Source organism: Strigops habroptila, chromosome 2, assembly GCF_004027225.2.
Source record: "Strigops habroptila isolate Jane chromosome 2, bStrHab1.2.pri, whole genome shotgun sequence".
NCBI lineage: Eukaryota > Metazoa > Chordata > Aves > Psittaciformes > Psittacidae > Strigops > Strigops habroptila.
Window position 1 is genome coordinate 43,260,354 of NC_044278.2, and position 18,714 is coordinate 43,279,067.

General features: G+C 41.3%; 1 protein-coding gene across 10 annotated transcripts in view; it reads right to left on the minus strand.

Annotated features, from left to right (window-relative positions):
- Positions 1 to 255: 255 nt before the first annotated feature.
- The window catches only part of CNKSR2 (connector enhancer of kinase suppressor of Ras 2), a 220,460-nt gene continuing 202,001 nt past the window's right edge, over positions 256 to 18,714 (minus strand). For 6 of the 10 annotated variants that reach the window (XM_030476532.1, XM_030476533.1, XM_030476531.1 and 3 more), the window contains one exon: positions 14,561 to 16,768. In XM_030476532.1, coding sequence (XP_030332392.1) covers positions 16,764 to 16,768 — 5 coding nt within the window. In that variant the 3' untranslated portion in view covers positions 14,561 to 16,763. Of the gene's footprint in view, positions 2,793 to 5,328; positions 5,526 to 14,560; positions 16,769 to 18,714 lie in introns of those variants that run through there. The other 4 variants (XM_030476537.1, XM_030476541.1, XM_030476540.1 and 1 more) reach the window with 1 other exon arrangement.

Below are 18,714 nucleotides of genomic sequence, written 5' to 3' on the forward strand. Positions count from 1 at the left end.
GCAGTCAAAAAAGGTTTACTTTCATCGAAGAGTATGAAGGGAAGGGAGGTAAGTGAAGGTTGTCAGAAGTCTTTATTCAGTGTCTGCCTACATATGAAACAGCAATAGTCTTACTTTTTGGCCATGCTGGCCAAGTTTGAAGACACAGATTATGGGGATACTTTAAACCACGTGTATCTGTGAAATGCAGATAAAATGGCCAGATGCAGCAGAATCACTTTGGTATGGAGTAAATCGAATCCTGAGTCACAAGTGTTCATTTAAAAGCTAAATTTATTGTACTTCATTTTACAGTGTTCCCTTTCTAGGCTGAGAGTTAATACAATAAAAATATATATAGAAGAACATTTAATAGTCTTAAAAGAAGGCAGCACAATGGAGAGGACACATGTTCTTTGTCACTAAACTAGCTTAAAAAACTGTAATGTTTAATTTTCACCTTTAAAGCAATCAAGCTGACTTTACTAATGTAAAGTGCAGGCAGAATAGCTGTTGCATAGCAACAGATCTAAGTCTTCTGAACTGCCTTGGTTTTGACAAGGAATCAACTACACAATGTGCATATACATCCATCAGATATAAAGAGGTTTTTTTTATATGAATATATTTACTTTTGGTCCAGTAAAACAATAGCAAGAGAATCTAAATGCTTGGAACAATAGCACAACCCATTTCAAGTCAAGCATTTTTTAAGAGAAATTTACAAAAAACCTCACAAATTTAATATACAAGTCAGTACCCATGCAGTAAATAAATGTCCAGTTTATACAAACAATAGTCTTCTAATGGTACAAATATTACACTAGATCCAGAATTCTATACAAACGTTAATACATGATTTGTCATCCATATCGACTTGAATATAGGATTACTGAAAGTGGGCTACAGAAAGGCCACTCTTCTGTACAATTGTGCAAAATCTGCAAAACATTTGCAATCCAAATGCAGTAAAATAAAAAGAAAGAGAGAAAGAGAGAGAGAAAAAGAAAGAGAGAAAGAGGAGAAAGAGAGAAAAAAAGGGGGAGAGATAGAGGAATAAAAAGAAAGAAAGAAAGGAGGAAAGAGAAGGTAAATCTATCCATTCTTTCCTTCAACCCTTCATGGATATAACTGCCAGGAAATATCAGAGCTCATAAAGTACATTCACTGAGCTGTACAGGCAATAGTCTAAAGTTGGTTAAGAGTACAACTCGCTGTAAAGAGTGTAAAGGAGGCTTTTCCCTTTCACATGAGCATTATTAAATCATTGTGAGTCCTAACTTATGCAGCAAAATACTGAAAAGCAGCAGAAATATTTTGTCATGCTCTGATCACTTTTCAAAAACAAGCCCATAAAATGTAAAAATGTGATTTAAGGTTTCCCTCCCATTTTCCTATTCCAGGCCTGTGCCTAGCTCTAAGGAGCTATTTCTACTCATATTCACTGAGTTGTCTCCAGCATATCTTGCATCTCATGGAAGTTTAAAACATTTTAATTGGCTTGTGAACTCAGCAGAACCCAGAGGCATCCCTTCCCCTTCAAAAGCAAACCAGAGGCTTTTTTACTCCTCACTTATTTTTCAGGTTCTGTGCTCAACTCTGCTCCCATCACATATTTTCCCTGCATACAATACAGCCAAATTTCACAGCTCAGAAAACACATAAGAGACTGCTTGAAAAATCCTATTCATTCCTTTTCTATTGTGGGAATTTTCAAAGCTTCTCAGATTCGGAGCATTTCTTTGGGAACCTTTTCCACTGCTGCTTTTCTGGGCAAGAGAAACGCAGCTATCGAGGATGTTCAAAGTCCACATCTTCTCCTTTGCAAAATCTACACATTATACTGATACCTTCAGTACAAAAGCAGCATAAATGACAGTACCATGACTAATTTTTTAAAAAATCAACCAAATGTGGTTAAGAGACAACCAACACATAATTTGGTCTTCATTAGCATACAAACCAGCATCCCTTTGCACCAATAGTAAATCTTAGCAACAGGCTTTACAAAAGCACAAGGAAATAAGACCTAACATTTTGATACTTAAATTCCCATCAGTCATTTCTGTCTGCTGATTTTCCCCCTTTTGTGTGTTTGACAAAACTGAAACACAAGCGCCGCATTACACTTTTTCCCTGTTATTTAAGAAAACTCCTAGAGTTTCTCATTAAATATAAAAATTGGTTTTCTCCCACCACCAAAATAGTACCCGCACTCCAAAAATGCAATGCAATACTGGAATTATATAATATAAAATATCATTGTAAAAGCAACCTTCGATAACAAAACCCTAGCTTGTGGAACTTCCTCCTTGAAGGCCACAGTCTTCCAAAAATGCTTTTAAATACTTTTCTTTAATAGCTAAAGATTATTTTTGTTATTTCACAGAAGGTAAACACAAGCAGAGCATTGGTAGCATACAAAATATACAAATCCTCATTAAAGACGTGGTATTGTTGACCATTGAAGGTTTACTTCACACAGCTGAGTAACATTAAAATATAATTTACTAGCGCTCCCACATATTGATATAAAAACTACTTTATGCACTTAAGTAAAGGGCTGGAGTGTAGCAAATGGGCAAAAAGAGAGACCTTTATACATGTGTTTCAATGTAAGAGTGAGTGTGCGCTAAGGAGGCTATAAGTGCATCAACCTCAGACGAGCCATTAACAGAGTCCCTTGGGGTGCTGCTTTGATAGATGTCCATGAAGAGATCAAGGTACATTTGTTTCCATTCTTGAAAGTCTCTAGATGTCAAAGATGGATTATCCAGAACTTTATCTATAATGGCTACTTCTCCTTCTCTGGCCTGTGAGAGAAAAAGAACAAGCAAAGAGTCAATGTGAGTGACGAGTCAGTCTCATGGGTGGAAGGGGAGAATGGGGGAAGCAAACTCAAGCCACAGAGCCCCTAAAAGCAGGGGGACTATCTGACTGCTCTACGACTGCTTGCAAACAGAAGCCCTTCCTCCAGTGTGTCACACATCACCCTGCATGCCTAGGGCTTCCCTTGCCTTGTCCAGCATCCTTAGAAACAGTTCCTATTCCCCTTCCTCACCCCTTGTTCAGCTCAAGAAAAAACAAGCCTTGTACTGTTTACTGTTAGCTGCTTGCATTTCTCAGGATGGGTTTCACACAATGAAGTGCCATCTGTTTGCAATTCTTGATCAGCAAAAGTAGTACTGTGTGGGATGCAGAGACGGCCTCCCGCCTGCCAGCAGAGCTAAGCCTTTTTTACTGGGCTTGTCATGAGGATATCTGAGGGCTACACTGCAAAGGCTTGTGCAAGGACCCCCATGTTAATGACAAATCATCTTCATTAGAGATCCAGTGTATGCGATGGGCTGGCTGGCTGCAATCTCCTCCTCCCACTGCAGTGGCAAAGAGAAGGCAGAAAAGGATAAAATCTAATGTAGCTGCTGGTATCTCTTTAGCCATCATCGAAGCAGGGGATGTGACTGCATCACAATCACTGGCCAGTGATTAGTTTATCAAGAGACAACAGGCAGCCAGTACGGATCAGATTAAGCCTCAGATACACTCATAGCCACTTGTGATTGTTGCAAGCAGTGAAAGCCAGATGCAACAGACGTAAGCCTTGGAAACACAGCTAACACACAGGTTTCCAGCACTACTCCTCTGCATAGGAATGATATGGTCGCCATCAATTTCCACTCTATCCTCTCTGCACCACACCTCACCTCTGCACTGCCAGTCCATACTTGTGGGTAGGAGAATGGTCACAGGAAAGAGAGCGGAGGGTCTTTTGTTAAGGTCTTTGATGATGGGACAGAGAGCCTATGGACAACAAAAGTTAGAAGCGATTTGGAGGGCTGTCTCAGGCTACTATTAATTTGGAAAAATTCCGGAAGAGTTCAGAACACCAACTCCAACAGGCCAGTGCAATTGGCTGCATTCAGGAAAGAGAAAGCAAATGCACTGATACAAAGAGAGAATAACTGATTAGGTAACAGCAGTAGCTATGGATACATACGACTACCAGTAGTATGGTCCAAACAAGAATGGTGACAGGTTTAGAAAATATGGCTCATGGACAAAGAATGAACAAATTGGCTTTGCTTGGTCCAAAAGAAAGAAGTCCCAAGCATGAGAACAGGCATCCTCTGGGTCAGGAGGTTGTGCTGGTTTTGGAATTCCCTGAAGGAAAGCAATTCCATTTCTAGGAAGGCATTGGCATAATGTAGCTCAGGTATCAATAAATGCTAACAAGAAAGACAATTAAGCATGGCCGCAAGCTGCTGAACCACAGTTTCAGTGTGAGTAATCCCGCCATGTAGAAAAGCACAGATACAGTGTGAACCTCCTGCCACCCCCCACATGTCTGACAGTACTTTAATTTTCTTTCAGTTTCACATGCTTGTAGAAGTCACGTGGTGAGCCTGTGTACCTTGAGTTTTTCTGCCAATCCCCAATCCTGTAAAGACTCACTTACCCAAATGTAGCAGTTGCCTTCAATGAGATGATACAGTGCAGAAAGTTACGCTTGCATAAGATTTTTTCAGGATGGGAGCCCCACAGCATGAAAATAATGCTTAAATGCTTCTCTAGGTGATGGAGAACTAAATTAATTAATGTTGATAAAGCCCTCTCTGATGAAAGCTGTTACAAAATCCACTGTACAATTATCTAGTGTCTTAAAATGTGGTAATTTAATATAGTTAACAGGGTCCCTGGGGAAATTCAGCATATTGTTTGCTGAAATCTCTATCAGGGCAGAATTGAAACTGCTGTAACAAACAAAAAAGCTGACAGGGAGGCTAAATGAGCTGCGGTACATTTAGAATAACCATAAAAATCTTAAAATCTGTCATCACCACTATCTATTTATTTAATCAATCCTACTAATTAAATACAATGATCCTATCACACAGAAAGCAAGCACACAGTTTCTTCCTGGACAAGCTCAGCAATCAGAAAATAATCAAAAGTGTTGCAAAAGGTACTGCTCCCTTCTGAAAGGCTGCCTTTGCTTAACTTTAGAATTAGGCAATTACAGAATGAATGAGTTCTGGTAAATGAAAATGTTCAGAGACAAAAGAGAGATTAAGGTTTCCTCCCATAATTTGGTTTCAAATTCTGTTAAACTAGCTAGAGGAGGAGCAGCTGCTGAGATTTTATCTGTGCAGAAATAAAAACTGATCCCACTCACTTCGACTGCTCTCCCAAGGCACATTTTTCTCTGCTTAGTGACCAGCACTTCCACATGTCTCCCTTGTTCCGCACACTAGGTTCAGCCTGGACTCCAGCTGCGCACAATTAATCTCCGAATACACTGCAGTCTGATCCAACCCTGGGGTAGGATTTTTCCTCCCTCTTTTATCTCACCTTTAAAGTGCTTTTCAGAATTCGCAGCTGGTGCAGTTTTTCATTGACTACTGGATCGCTACATCTCTTTATAAAAGATTGCTTATACTCCAGCTTAGTGGAAATCCGGTGTTCTCCTAAAGGAGACAGGCTGGCCTGCTCCAAGGCTCTGTACAAATCTTGCAAGGAGTCTGCTGTTTTTTCCTTTATAGTTTCAACTGTAATAAGAAAAAGAAGAAAAAAAAAAAAAGGAAAAAATAGACAAAGGAACAATGTATCATTAATGTGATTGAAGATCTATCAAAAAGCCTTTGCAAAATGTTTAACAGGTTTAACTAGACCATAAGTTCCAGAAAAAAATGCCATGATTGTAACTGCTCCTGTCATTATTGTCTTCAAGAGGAAGGGAAAAAACCGTTCAAGAATGTAAAGTTAACTCGCACAGGAAAAAAAAGGAAAAAAGAGAAATAGTGCAAGGTGTACTAATATTAGAGTAGCATACTGGCAGAAATCACATTTCTAGCACTGCAGTTAAATAGGCTGGTGACTTTGTTATTACAAGGAAAGGAAACTCTGGAAGCATCCTGCTGAAGAAGGTGATCAGGGATTGGATCTTGGCCCGAGAGCACTAATATGGCATTCAAGATTATGTTTATAATGGTGGCCTTGGAATGACGTGTCATTTCCTTCCTAGAAAAGTCCACTTATTTTTGCCTCTCATTTTTGATACTCAAGAATGTTGTTCAATAATCAGTAATGCTGTCACTTGTTTTCTTACTCTACTTTACCTGAAGGTTCAGTAGCAGACTACAGACTGGATATAAGAGCACATTCATGACAGCCTACCCAGCAGTGTGGCAAACCAAACCAGAGCTGTTTGCATTATAGGTTTGTTTGTTTGTTTACTACAGATTTTAAACTATTTGTTCTAACTAGCACCGGCAGCATTTTAAAGGAAAACTGAGCAAAGGCTGGGGATGAAATATTACTCTGATGTGAGCATTTGAAATGCTTCATTTAGAAGGCATCAAAACATTTCCACGTCTCACACACCGTCTCCCTCAGAACACACTGATAACTGTACGAACTTGGGAAGTGCCAGGAGCAGCTGTGTGGTGACCAGGAGCAGGCAGGGCAGCCCTGTGGGAGCAGCCAGCCAGCCAGCCAGTGGGGCAGGCAGCTCTGTCCCTGCTGCCCCTCTCACACTGACACCACTGTACCCACCACAGCTGGCCACTGCTTGTGCACAGCCTCCCAGCTGTCTCCAGAGCCCTTGGGACCCTCCCACCCGACTTGGCTTTCACAGTGGTGTATGCTTTTCCGCCCCAAGGTGTCCGTGTCCTCAGGATGCTTTCATGAAAGCTCTTGTAGGAATGTTTGGTTTCAAGCATTTCTTTTATCCTGTGACTAACCATGCACCAAGACATAGCCATCTCCACTGCATGAAAGTCCAGTACATGATAAAGTGCCCATAAGTAGTGAACCTCAGTCTTCTCAGATATTCAGAGAGGGTTTTTTTATCAAGCACCAACAGGGAGGACAGCTAGTGTTTAGAAGTGACATTTCTAGGAGCTACCCAAGGCAACGTCCCATTGAAGCCCATACCATGCAATATAGCAACTACTCACCTCAGTATCAGGCAAGAACTCCAGAGACCCAAGTCTTCACACCCCATCACAAAAAGTGTTTGCATTTGTAGAGATCTTTACACAACCAAAGAACTTTGCAGACAGCAACTAATTTAGCTATATCTCTCATCAGTTTATTCCTTTACCCTTTTAGGCAGTAGCTGTTTTTAAAGCACTTTTTTTTTTTAAGAGATATGGAGTCAAGAAAGATTCGAGGCTTTTTATTGATGGAGGTGGTGTGGGTCTGTACAGAGCTCCCTAAATCCTCCCATCGTGTGCTACTCTGCTTGGAGAGCTGGGTTTATCGCTGTAATTTTCATCTTTAAAGAAAACAGAAATGCAATGCATTTCTCTTTCTTGTGGATTTCTTTCTTATTAAAACATCTAATGTGTTAAAGGGCAAAACATTCAGTATTTACATACTCAAATATCAGTTAAAATCTCTCCCAGTCTTAATTTTTATGCTTCCATCCAGCAACGAGACCAGATGATTGGGATCTCTCTGTCAGTTTCTGTTGCTGAACACTGAAGTCCACCATTCTGACAGCTGGGGAATGGGAGTGATTTGCTAAAGGGCAAAGGGGAAAAAACTCACCTCTATCTGACACAGGGGTATTTTATATTTCTTCCCTTTATCCATTGTGCAAAGCAAAAAAGTTCTTTAGCCCAGTCTTTTCCCCAGCAGCATTGCCACATTGTACCCTCAGGGGATTAGTGGGATTAATACAGGGACAGTCTGCTGAAGAAGCAAACCAGTGCTTTGGCTCTGTGTCATCTGAATTTACTTTGCTAAGGTGATCTAGAGCCTGGACCAGCAACCACCCACCACATCCAGGCTTGCCATCGAAAGCCCATGACTTCCTCAAACACCAAAGGTCCTCACCATGGTGAAGGACAACATTTGGGTTCAACCCCTAGGTTCAATCCTGAATGAGAGGTGCCTTTAATGAACCTGGAAGGCAGCATGGCCTGTGCAAGCTCAAATGCCAGACTGGGGGCTTGTGCTGCCCTCCCTCCCTGCACTGCCAGCCTGGCAATCTGCGTGGCTGGTGCTCCTCAGGGCTCACCTTCTTGGGCAGGCAGCTGCCGTGGGCCTCAGTGAGAGGGATTTCTACCCTCACTCCAAATGTGCTCTGAGGCTGCATGGGAAGAGGCGCAGGACTACAGGAGAATGATGCGGGCAGGGTTAGGCAGCAGAGCACTCATGGCAGTTCTTTGAAACGCATCAGCACATCACCTCTACCCAGCTTGGGCTGCCTCCCCCAGGCTCTGTCACTGCCTTGGTGCTGCAGCTACGGGCGATGTGTATAAAAGGGGTTGGGACTTGCTATGAAGGAAAGAGCAGGGAAGAAAAAGAGCAGGTCCTTTCCCTTAAATGTCTCGCTGGGGCGGGGGAAGCTCAAACAGGGCACGACGCTGGCTTGTTCCACCCACGGCGGGGGAGAGGGCAGCAGGTGTCACAATAACACATCTCAAGCCCTTAATACTTTCCAGAGGAACACTGAAGGTGGTGGTACTGCTGCTCTCAATGGCTCTCAGTAGGCGGGAATGAGATTACACACGAATCTCCCCTCCCTCACCCTTCTGCTAAAGGCTTTGATTGATTTCCGGTAGGTGTTGGTGAAACCCTTGGCACTATAAAGCATCTGAGGTACTTGATTAGACGTACAGCTGAGCTTAAAACATATTTTCTTTTTTTAAATTGGTGGATTTGTATGCGAGTCATGCTACTACAGAAGGGCTGTCTCCTTAAGGAAGAATAAAGCCTCAGGTACTGACTTGTTCAAGTAGAAAACGTGGCCTAATGGGATTTGCAGATGACCTCAGAACAGCAGTTAATGCAGCAGGTTGTTTTTCACCCTCACTTGGCTGCTGAGTCATGGGTTGCATCTCTGTGTTTCTCTGAATACACTGTCATACTTGTCCTTGTTTCCACATACAACTGAAAAGGAGGGTCTCTTCTCTGAAGCAAGAGGTTTGTCCCCTTCCCCACCCAAGCCTGAACAACTCTGTAACTCTGGACTACAAATAAAGCTTCATAAACTCTGCAGCATACAAAATCTAATTCAGAATTGTATCTTCCAAATGTATAGGTAATGAATTTTGTAACAGTGAAGCGTCTGCTGTGTCTTCAAGTGAATGCAAAGCCATTTGCATTAAATTCAGAAGATAATACATCAGTCTAGGAAATTGTGTGCTATTATTTTTCATTATTCTGCTTTCCACAAGGAAGAATTTCTGAACCTTTTGTACTTTGCCCTTGCTTCTTAAAATGCAGTAAATGTTTGTATCCACGTTTACATTTCCTCTGGAGAGAGAGATGCAGATTGTAGCTGGGTAGGTGAAACTTTAAGAGGTCAGGAATAGTTTGGATTGTTGGCATTCAGGAAAAACTGGTGGGATTTCTTACACTGTGCTGTCGTCTGTTGTTGTAAAGAGCATGCCCTGAGCTCCACGATGTACTAAGTGTAACCACCTCTTGGCTCCGTCAGGCTAGTCATCTTTCCATTATTTCGCTCTTATAAACCAAGATCCCAAGACCAATAAATAAGAACATCACGCACTTGAGTGAAAAGTGACCAGAGAGAAGCAGTTATCACTGGTATTTACATGGATCAAGAGATGATTGGTCTCTGTAAACTGGTGATTCAGGAAAATGGTTCTGAAGTAGGGCCATGCAGAAGGTCACTTTTGCAACCAAGCTGCCTAACATGTTGCCCTCTGGACACAGAGAATCTCTAGGCACACATTTCTCTCAAATCTGCTCTAAGTATATGGAATAACATCCAGTAATTTTCAGTGGAGGTTCCTGCACTTCTGTGACGCACTCTGTAAAAGCTGAAGCCACCAAAAGGTTGCATGGTTTTCCTCTTTCAGTGAGGCACCAGAGGAGCCCGGGCTATAAATGCACATAACTGCCCATGCAAGGATAGCACGACACAGTCAATCATAAATTTTGTCACTCACTGTGCTGACAAGGTCAGATTTTTGAAGGGTTAAAGCTCTCCTTTGAGGCCCCTTTGTGCTTTGCCAGTGCCTCCTAACACCACCCAGGTTCATCCTCTTGCCTTTAGACTTCTTGTCCTGACTGATGGACACTGCTGACAGCATTCTCCATTTTCCAGCTATCCTCTTTGCTAGCTTTACAACTTAGTGACGTGCTTTCCTTTGCTGTGCAACTCCCTCTCATGCACGCCCACTGCTCTACTTGCAATTAGCCCTGCATTTGAATGAAATTACATGCTCTGCAAATCCTGAGAAAGCCAAACTGCTGCGAAGTCTGTGACAGAGAGAGAACAAGGCACAGTCAGACTGAAACCCCCTGGCTCCACTGAAATTTTAGCTCCCATTGCCATTCCTTCCTGTGAGCTCACTCTCTCTGGCAGAAGAATCAGCTCAGCTCAGCTTTCTCAGGATCTTAAGGAGGCAGTTTTTGTTAGAATACATCACTAATTATGTTTTCAAACAGCTGCCATATGTTATTTCCCCCTACATATCCCAAAGATTTTCTTCCAATTTGAGAATTACAACTTTCTGCTTCACTTTTTGCATAGGGGATGCCTCTACCTGAAGCCTCCCAGAGACTTTCTGCAGGTATCAGTAAATGCTCCACCAAAACAGAGAGCACCCCTTGCCTCTGAGGAATGGTTTCAAACTAGATAAAACAGGCCCCGATGCATGAATCTCTGGGTGTTTTGTTTTGCTTTGCCTTCTTGACCCTGATGCACCTATGTTGGGAACAGAGAAGCTTACCTGCCACAAGCTAACTAATAAGTGATATAATCCCAGGACCAACAAAGGGTTTTGTAATATGCCACACACAGCATGTTGGCTGTGCCATGTCTATAAAACCCAAATGGTTTTACAGGGAGGTAGTGCAGCATACAGATGTCTGCTGATCCCTTGGGAAGGGGAGGCCTCCCATGGCAAGCTATCGAGCTCCAGCTCTGGCTATCTGCTGGCCTAAGTGTGCTAACAGGCAGGTAGAGGCAGGGGATCTAACATGGCCACAGGGTCCCAACCCAAGGGAAGAGTTAAGAGGAAGACAGAAGGGATCTCCCTATATTTAAGGAGAAAAAACAGTAGAATCAATGTGGGGTTTAGGTGTGTTGGAGGGGAAGGGAGGGAAGAAATCTTCCAAAGAAGGATGTGCAAGGCTTAAATCCATCTTTGCTGTTGTTCGGGTTAATCATTAGAGTTCAAATTGCACAAGAGGGAGACATACCCAAACGCTTAGGATGCAAAGAACCAGGAATTACAGTCACTTTTTACACTATTTGGATGGACGTCAGGCAGATTAAACTAGGTATTTCCTTTCCCCCCAGACTACAAGCTAAAAGGAATGAAATGGTGGAATCAGTGAAAGGTTTACAAGGAGATGGTGTCTGCACAGCTGTGTGCTGCATATGAGGTCACCCCTGCACAGGTATGGGGGAGCCACAGTGACATGGAAAGTCAGCTCCTGGTAGGAAAATACTACCAGTCACATCCCTGATTACTGAGAAAAGGAAGTAGCATCAGTGTTTAAGCCTGGCAGGTGGTTCAATGAGATGCAATTCAGGTTTACATAGAAGACAGCTGCTAATCATCTGCTCTGGGTAATACAGAACAGATTTCCCTGTTAAAGAAAATCTGTTTATAGAAAACAGTGTCATCTCCTACACCACATTAAACAGAAACCTGTGTCATCTCCTGCACCACATTAAAATCAAGGCCTGACTGGGCATGCGAGTATGCCTGTGCATGTAAATATATATATACGAACATGTGTATATTACATGTATATATAAATATACATGTGTATATATTAATGCTTTCCACAAGTGATGAAGAGTTTAAGCAAGCTGAAGGGAAGTTGCTGGCTTCTTGTGCAGTGTCTGGCCCTTGCAATCCTTTTCTCTGTTATTCTTTCTCTTTGCCTGCCCTTTTCTGATTTGTGTATTCCTCCATCCTGACTGGCCCCATGTACCTCAAAGTGCAGGATTTTTCCCAAAGACTTGAATCAAGAAAGGGAGGAGCAGTGTATAAAAACAAGCTTTGACCCATGTGTTTGGTGAAACATTAGTGGCTGGAGAATCAGAGAACATGTATTAATTTGCATGGTATAAAACCACCCTTTCCTCTAAAGGGGAAGTATTTTTGGGTTACCAGGATAGTTGTACATGGTTTCTATTTTTTCCTATTATGTAAACCTGCAGGCAAAAAAAGATATTTCCTAGAGAGGGTATTCACTGAAACCATGAACACAACAGAGCTCAGCAATATGCTGGAGTTTTCCACTCAATGGTAAGAGGCTTCCTCTCCTCTCACATATATGAGCATATATCGGCTTCTTGAAATAAAGTGAACTGTGCAGGCAAGTGGAAAAGTCATCTCCCATAGGACAGATTTCCAAAGGTATTTCAGGTATTTTCCACTGCTTGAACCAAGTTCAATCAGAAGCAGTTAGGTACCATAACCACTTTTAGAAGATCCAACCCTAGCCTTTGTAAGGCCTGGGAGATGCTAAACTTTTGCTGTGACACTAAAGGTCTAATTCTATTTGTGAACTATTTATGGCACTAGTGTTTTTTACCTTGGATCAGTAGATCCCTGCAAATTTTCTTCCTCTGAGGTCACCTTTCTGCTGATATTTGAATGACAAGCCTTGTGAGCCACTGCTGCCCTGCAGACTGCAGTTTGTGAGGTGGCAGGCTGGAGCATGTTCAGCCTCCAAGCTTCATGGGACACCTGAGCCAGTCTTACTAGAAGTCTCACACCCAGAGGCAATCACCTCTTTTCAGCTTTCCTTGCAACTGGAATTGCTTAGTAAAACCAGCTGACACTAAACTCAGCATTAGAAAAAATAATCGATCCTCGAGGTTACTCCCTGCAGTCCTGCGTTGTTGTGCTGACAGTAACACTTAGGCATTTTCAATATCCACTTAGGAATGAAGTACAGGTGCCGGCAAATGGGTTAATATGTTAGTGAGAAGGGAAAACACAGACAGAGCGAATAATTAGCTTGCTTTGTTCGTGCTGCCTCTTGACAGCTCTTACACACTTCGAATGAGCACCAGGAGAAGCTCCTCATTTGCTCCCAGCCCTGCTGTTTCGTGAGCTTATACTGGTGGGCTGTGATTTCAGAGAGAGCATAAGAACAAAGAGGAAATAACTCCAAAGCTTCCCAAAGTAACAAGGAACTCTAATCAGTGACAGAGCTTTTTGGCAGCAGTGTTATCTTTTGGTATTTGGACACAGTACTCTACTCATTAAGTTGCCTATGAAGGCATCAGTTTAACCTTGATCTGCTGAACTGATTTTAGTGACTCTGGGAGAATTTTAACATGATGAAATAGAAAGCTTGACTTTTTTCTGTGCCACACATCGATATAAGTGCTGTTTAATTTTACCACAAGCTACCAATGTTGAAGTGAAATAAACAGAGCAATGACATTTTGATGGTACGCTTCCCCTCAGTCCTCACAGTTCAGAAACAGTGAAAAACTTCTTGTCTTTACAAGGTAAACCAGTAGCTGGAGCAAACTGGGTAAACCACTACATGTTTGGGGATGCTTGTGACTTTAAACAGGATGAGGATGTCCCTATGGATACATCTCACAAGTGATATATGGAAGCAATTACTCCTTCAGGAAAATATTTTTTTCACAAACCTAAGCTGTTATAACACACGAAGCTGTGAAAAGTTAAGTGACAAATGATACAGGCGCAGTGACATTACTCACCAGTCAGAATCAAGCCACAGCCATGCTTGCACAACAGTACTGCCTGTCAAGGTTTATGGGCTTGATACCTGAAAGCAAGCCTGAATGGAAGGGGTGTGCATTCCTGGTGAGTAACACTATTCCTGGTAAGAAACACCCACTGAGAAAATGAACTCTGCTTCGGGCTGCATCCCAAGTTTGCTTATTTATATGGAAATGTAACACCGAGAGTGAAATTTTCAAAAACACTTGCATCACTTAGGAATTGAAATCCTACTTTCAACATGAAAGAAACATGGCAAATCAGTGTGAGCGGGGGCCAGGCTAACTTAATAGCTGTCTTAGTTACCTCTGTAATGCACCGCAGTCTGTTAGGGAGGCACCTCCTGCGGCATTTATGAAAGGGGCCTGAAATATTTCTGAAAATGTTATCCCAGAAGTCATATTTATTCAGATATTCAGATTTATTATTGGATTTATAATTGCACGTCATGATAGCTGCACTGATTAGATTCCAGGCTAATTAATCTGCACCCTGATTTACATGTTATTTACATAGGGCATGACACTGCCAAATACTAAGCACCCCTTGTCAGCTGCTGAATGCCCATCACACCGCCATGGTCTGTAAGCACCACACAAAGTACCTTTGAGAACCAGAGCTATTACTGTGATGAGAGACATGCAATACCATGTAGCTTTTCTAGGCATTGCTCATGTCATCAGATGTCATCATGAACTTGTGAACACGTATGCACCTTAACATAAGAATCTCTCTCATAACTGACATGAGAGTCATCACCCAGCAAAGGTCTGTTCCCCATCCACTGGGCAGAATGTGTTTGCACACAAAAGAAACAAGAGAAAGAAAATGAACATCAGCCCTGAGAGACGATGGTTACGCAAAGGCAAAACTGAAAATTTGCTGGCTTATTTCCTTTATTAAGCCCAAAATAACACTTTTAAAAAATCCTGACTTCATGAATAAATCAAATGCCTTCATAAAAGAAACATTTACTGCCATTTTCTATACTTTATTTTAAGGCATACAGAAAATATTTAACAAATGTGTATGCAATTAAATGCCAGGGACTGCTAATTACAGCCCTTCTGAATGCCTCTGCAAAACAAAGATACTCAATACAATATGTTAGAAAGGGTGGGGAAAAGAAAGAGAGGAAGCTGAAGACAATCTAATTCATATTAGCACAGATATATGCTGGCCTTTGGCTACGAGCAGCAAATAAGCCGACAGTGTAACTAACAACTCCAAATGGCAGCCAAAGGACATTTTTGAGTCACATCTTTGCTTCTGCTTCTCTAATTCATTTCCAAAACATTTCACCTCTAACTAATTATGGAATTTAATGACAGAATGTAAAGGACTGGCTGGGGTTGCAGGCCATTCCAACAAGGCTTTAATGACATATCCTTCAGGTTGCAGAATCTTTATGTACTTAGCAGTGATTTATCAGCCCTGGCAGAGGCAGGTACTTCAAAGGCAACCTTATATAAAAAATAAATTCTGCCTTTGCCAAGCATTGGAAAGAGCACTAAATTAAATTTAAAAATCAATTCCTACAGACAAGAGAGTCATAAAAACTCACTGGGTTTGTCTGTTTGGCCAACAGGCAAAAATTTATGACAGTACAGTTTTGTAATCAATAATAGCAATACAGCGTATGTTTTTGATGATTGGAAAAAATTAAAGATGCCAAAACAACATCGCTAAATATTTAGGCTGATTTGTGACAGTCCCATTGAGCAGAAACACAAAACATGCATTTTGATGAATTTCCAACTAGTTTGTCATACTATACTTTTTATTTTTCAAAAAAGAATATTAAAACTATTATAAGCTTTGTCACCTGCTGTAAGGCAGAATGATGTAATTTTATTCACTGCACATTTCCTGTTTGTGAGGCAAAAAAGCATAATTTACTTCTTTATAAAAGGGAAATATATATAACTATATATATAATTTTATTGGTATTAACATAATGCAATACCATACATTGAGCAAACAGAAAGAAAACATTTCAAAATACATTTTTAAAAGTATCTCCCCGTAAGATAGTATGAAATATCAAGTAATTAGCATTAACATTATTACAATACACCCTTAGCCAAATATATTAAGGAAAATCCACATTCTAACTACAGAGATAGAGGCAAACATCAACCCATAGGGGACCTGGAACATAATGATAAATACAATATCTGAATCTACTTTGAGTGACATCCAGACAAATACTGGCCCCAAAACAGCCCTCTGGAGTCTGGGTGTTATACAGAGAATACTTTGTGCTGCTTGGCCAGGCAGCATCACTCACATGTTTAAGTCCTAGAAGATAAAGAGGAACTGAAGAGTTTATCTGCAGAGTCTAATAAATCTCAGTGCGAGGTATCTTCTCCGCCATGATCCCAGTGTACCCTCTGGTAATTCATTACAAATCATTAGATAAATGGAAATCTCCGAAAGGTCTATACATACCTCCACTTGACAGAATACACTTAGTTTAGCATGACAAAGTAAAGTGACTTCCTTCACTAATGTGAAGCACGCTTAAATGCTGCATGACTCTGTCTAGTTGGCCTGAACAGGTTCAGTGGAGTTCAGTACAAGCAACAGGATTTTACAGTTACCATGGCTGAATCCCTCTTTAATTCCTCGAGGTCTGCAGAACAAAACTGAGTGACATCAAAGCCCTTCCCCTGCCAAGACCCTCTTCCCCTTCCGTTCTCCCATGCAGGGGGTCAGTATTTTCTGCAAATGTGCTCCGTGTAGACTGGATCTGACTTTGTGCCTAGTCCCATTGTGGAAAGGGTGCATTCTTCAAAAGACTGGCCATGCCCTTTGACACCTTCCTGGAGGCCTCATATCCAGGCATGTGGTTGTCTATGCTTTAACAGGTCTGTTCTCTGTTATAAACATCAAAGTTATTCAGGAAGAACTGACTTTCTGAACGGAGGCCATTAGGTTGCTTGCAAGAGGCTGAAGTTGAGTCTCCGCCGTGCCAATTCTCTAATGATAAGTTTATCAACCTTTGAGTCCAATCGGTTCAGTGCCAAGAGAAGTGGATCCCATTTGACATGGAGAGGTGCTATCAACTCTCGCAGTGTATTAGCCTAATATGATAAAGCAGTGATACAATATGTTGAAAGAACTGTGATGTGCCATTATTTCCATATCATATTAGAATATTAGAAATACTATCATGCAAACAAGAGCAAATAGCAAATCTGGCATACAGTAGCAGCACTACAGAGCTTTTCTAATCTGCATGCAGCTATGCTCATGAGGACAGAGACATGGCACTGTTCTGTTGTTACACCTTGCTCCATTAAAATATCCATCCCTGATGCAAAAGAAGTACTTAGGGCAGAAAGTTACATATTCTTTTTGTGGATATGCTTTCAAAAAAGAAAAAAAACCCAAACAAAACAACAGAACAAAGACCAATTAAAAAAACCCAAACAAACCACAAATAAAACAAGAGAACAATACACATCCTAACCAACTTGGGTTGGTTTCCTTCATGTTGAAGAGACATTAGCTCATTTGGAAACACTGGAAAAGGGTCACATGAATGAGGAGAAAGGAAGCAAAGAATGTGCCCCAAATCCACCAAACGTGCTACAAACACAGAAAAATATCCTGCTGGCAACTTTTGCATGAACTAGGACAAGAGGTGGCACAACACAATCTGGCTCCTCTTGTTATCCTAGCTGACAATCCAGCATTGTGCAACATTGGGTGAAGGGTAAGATACAGAGCTAGGAAAGCACGTGATTTTGAAACCACACTGACATTACATTCATCCAAAAGCTAGGCCTTGAGAACTTGAGAAGCTTTGTGGACCTGTGTTAGCAAAGAAAAGAGAAAGAGAGAGTGGAATAAACAGCATACATCTAAGTTGTTTACTTAGAGTTTCTGTGTGGATATGCAGTCTCTGCACAGGGCAGTTTCAAAAGCCCAGCTACTCTCAGTACATACCCTATTCTATTGCCTACTACACTTATTTGTAATAAAAAATGAAACTACATGGATTTTGAAATCCATTGTGGTTTTAGATCCCAGATACGAAAAGCTGGGGGATGTTTTGTTATTAAAAAACCCCAAACACCTTGGGAAAGAGTTAAACTGTGCAGAATATAAGGATGCACCAATTCAATCCAGTTTAACTGGTGAGATTTTTTTTAACCCTTGTTAAAAAGATTATTTTTTCTTTTTTTCCCTGACAGGATGAAAAAGGAAGGAAAATATCGAGCGTTGCCAGTTTTACTTTTGAGCATATCACAAAAGGTCTGGAAAGCAGAAGTATTGTCTCAGTGACAGAAGGCACAAGGTGGAAAGAATCCCAGATGGAAAGATTGGTGCCATTTACTCCACCCGTGGCAGCAATTGGAAAATGAGTTTCCAGAGAGGCAGGAGGTAAGCAATGCTATATGGAACTCAAACCGAGTTCAGCCTTTGCTCCACTGCTGAGATTTCCCAGGGGCTCGGCGCGTCAACAGGGAGAGGAAGAAGAAGAAGGGAAAGGAAAAGAGTTTATATAACTAAATCCTAAGTATAGCAGTTGTGAGAAGCTTTCGTATAACTTCTTGTTTAAAATAAGGAACATTTGATTCTACAACCAAAATGAAAATTAAAAAACAAAGCAACCTCCCCCACCCCAAACCAACCAAAAAACCAAAAAAACCAGCCCCCGAAACCAAACCCCTGACAAACAGAAGGCCAAACCAGCACATTCCAGGACTCATGGGGTTGAGGGAAGGGAGACTTCAGTAAGGGAATGATTCCTTGCATAAGGGAATGTTTTTCACACTTCATCCTGTTTTGTACTACAAACAGTCACAGCATTTATACGAAGAGTCTTGGATTTGTTTGGAAAAAAGCACTAAGTGAAAGAGGATACTGTTGCCTTCTCTCTATCACTTCTGAACCATGTCGTCTCATGGTTGTTGTTAATATAACTTTATCTCCAAAAATTCAAGAAGTTTGGTTTCAAAGGTCAGGCTTTGGTGAAAAAAACCTTCCCTCTTTGTGAAACAAAGTGGCTATGAAATAAAGG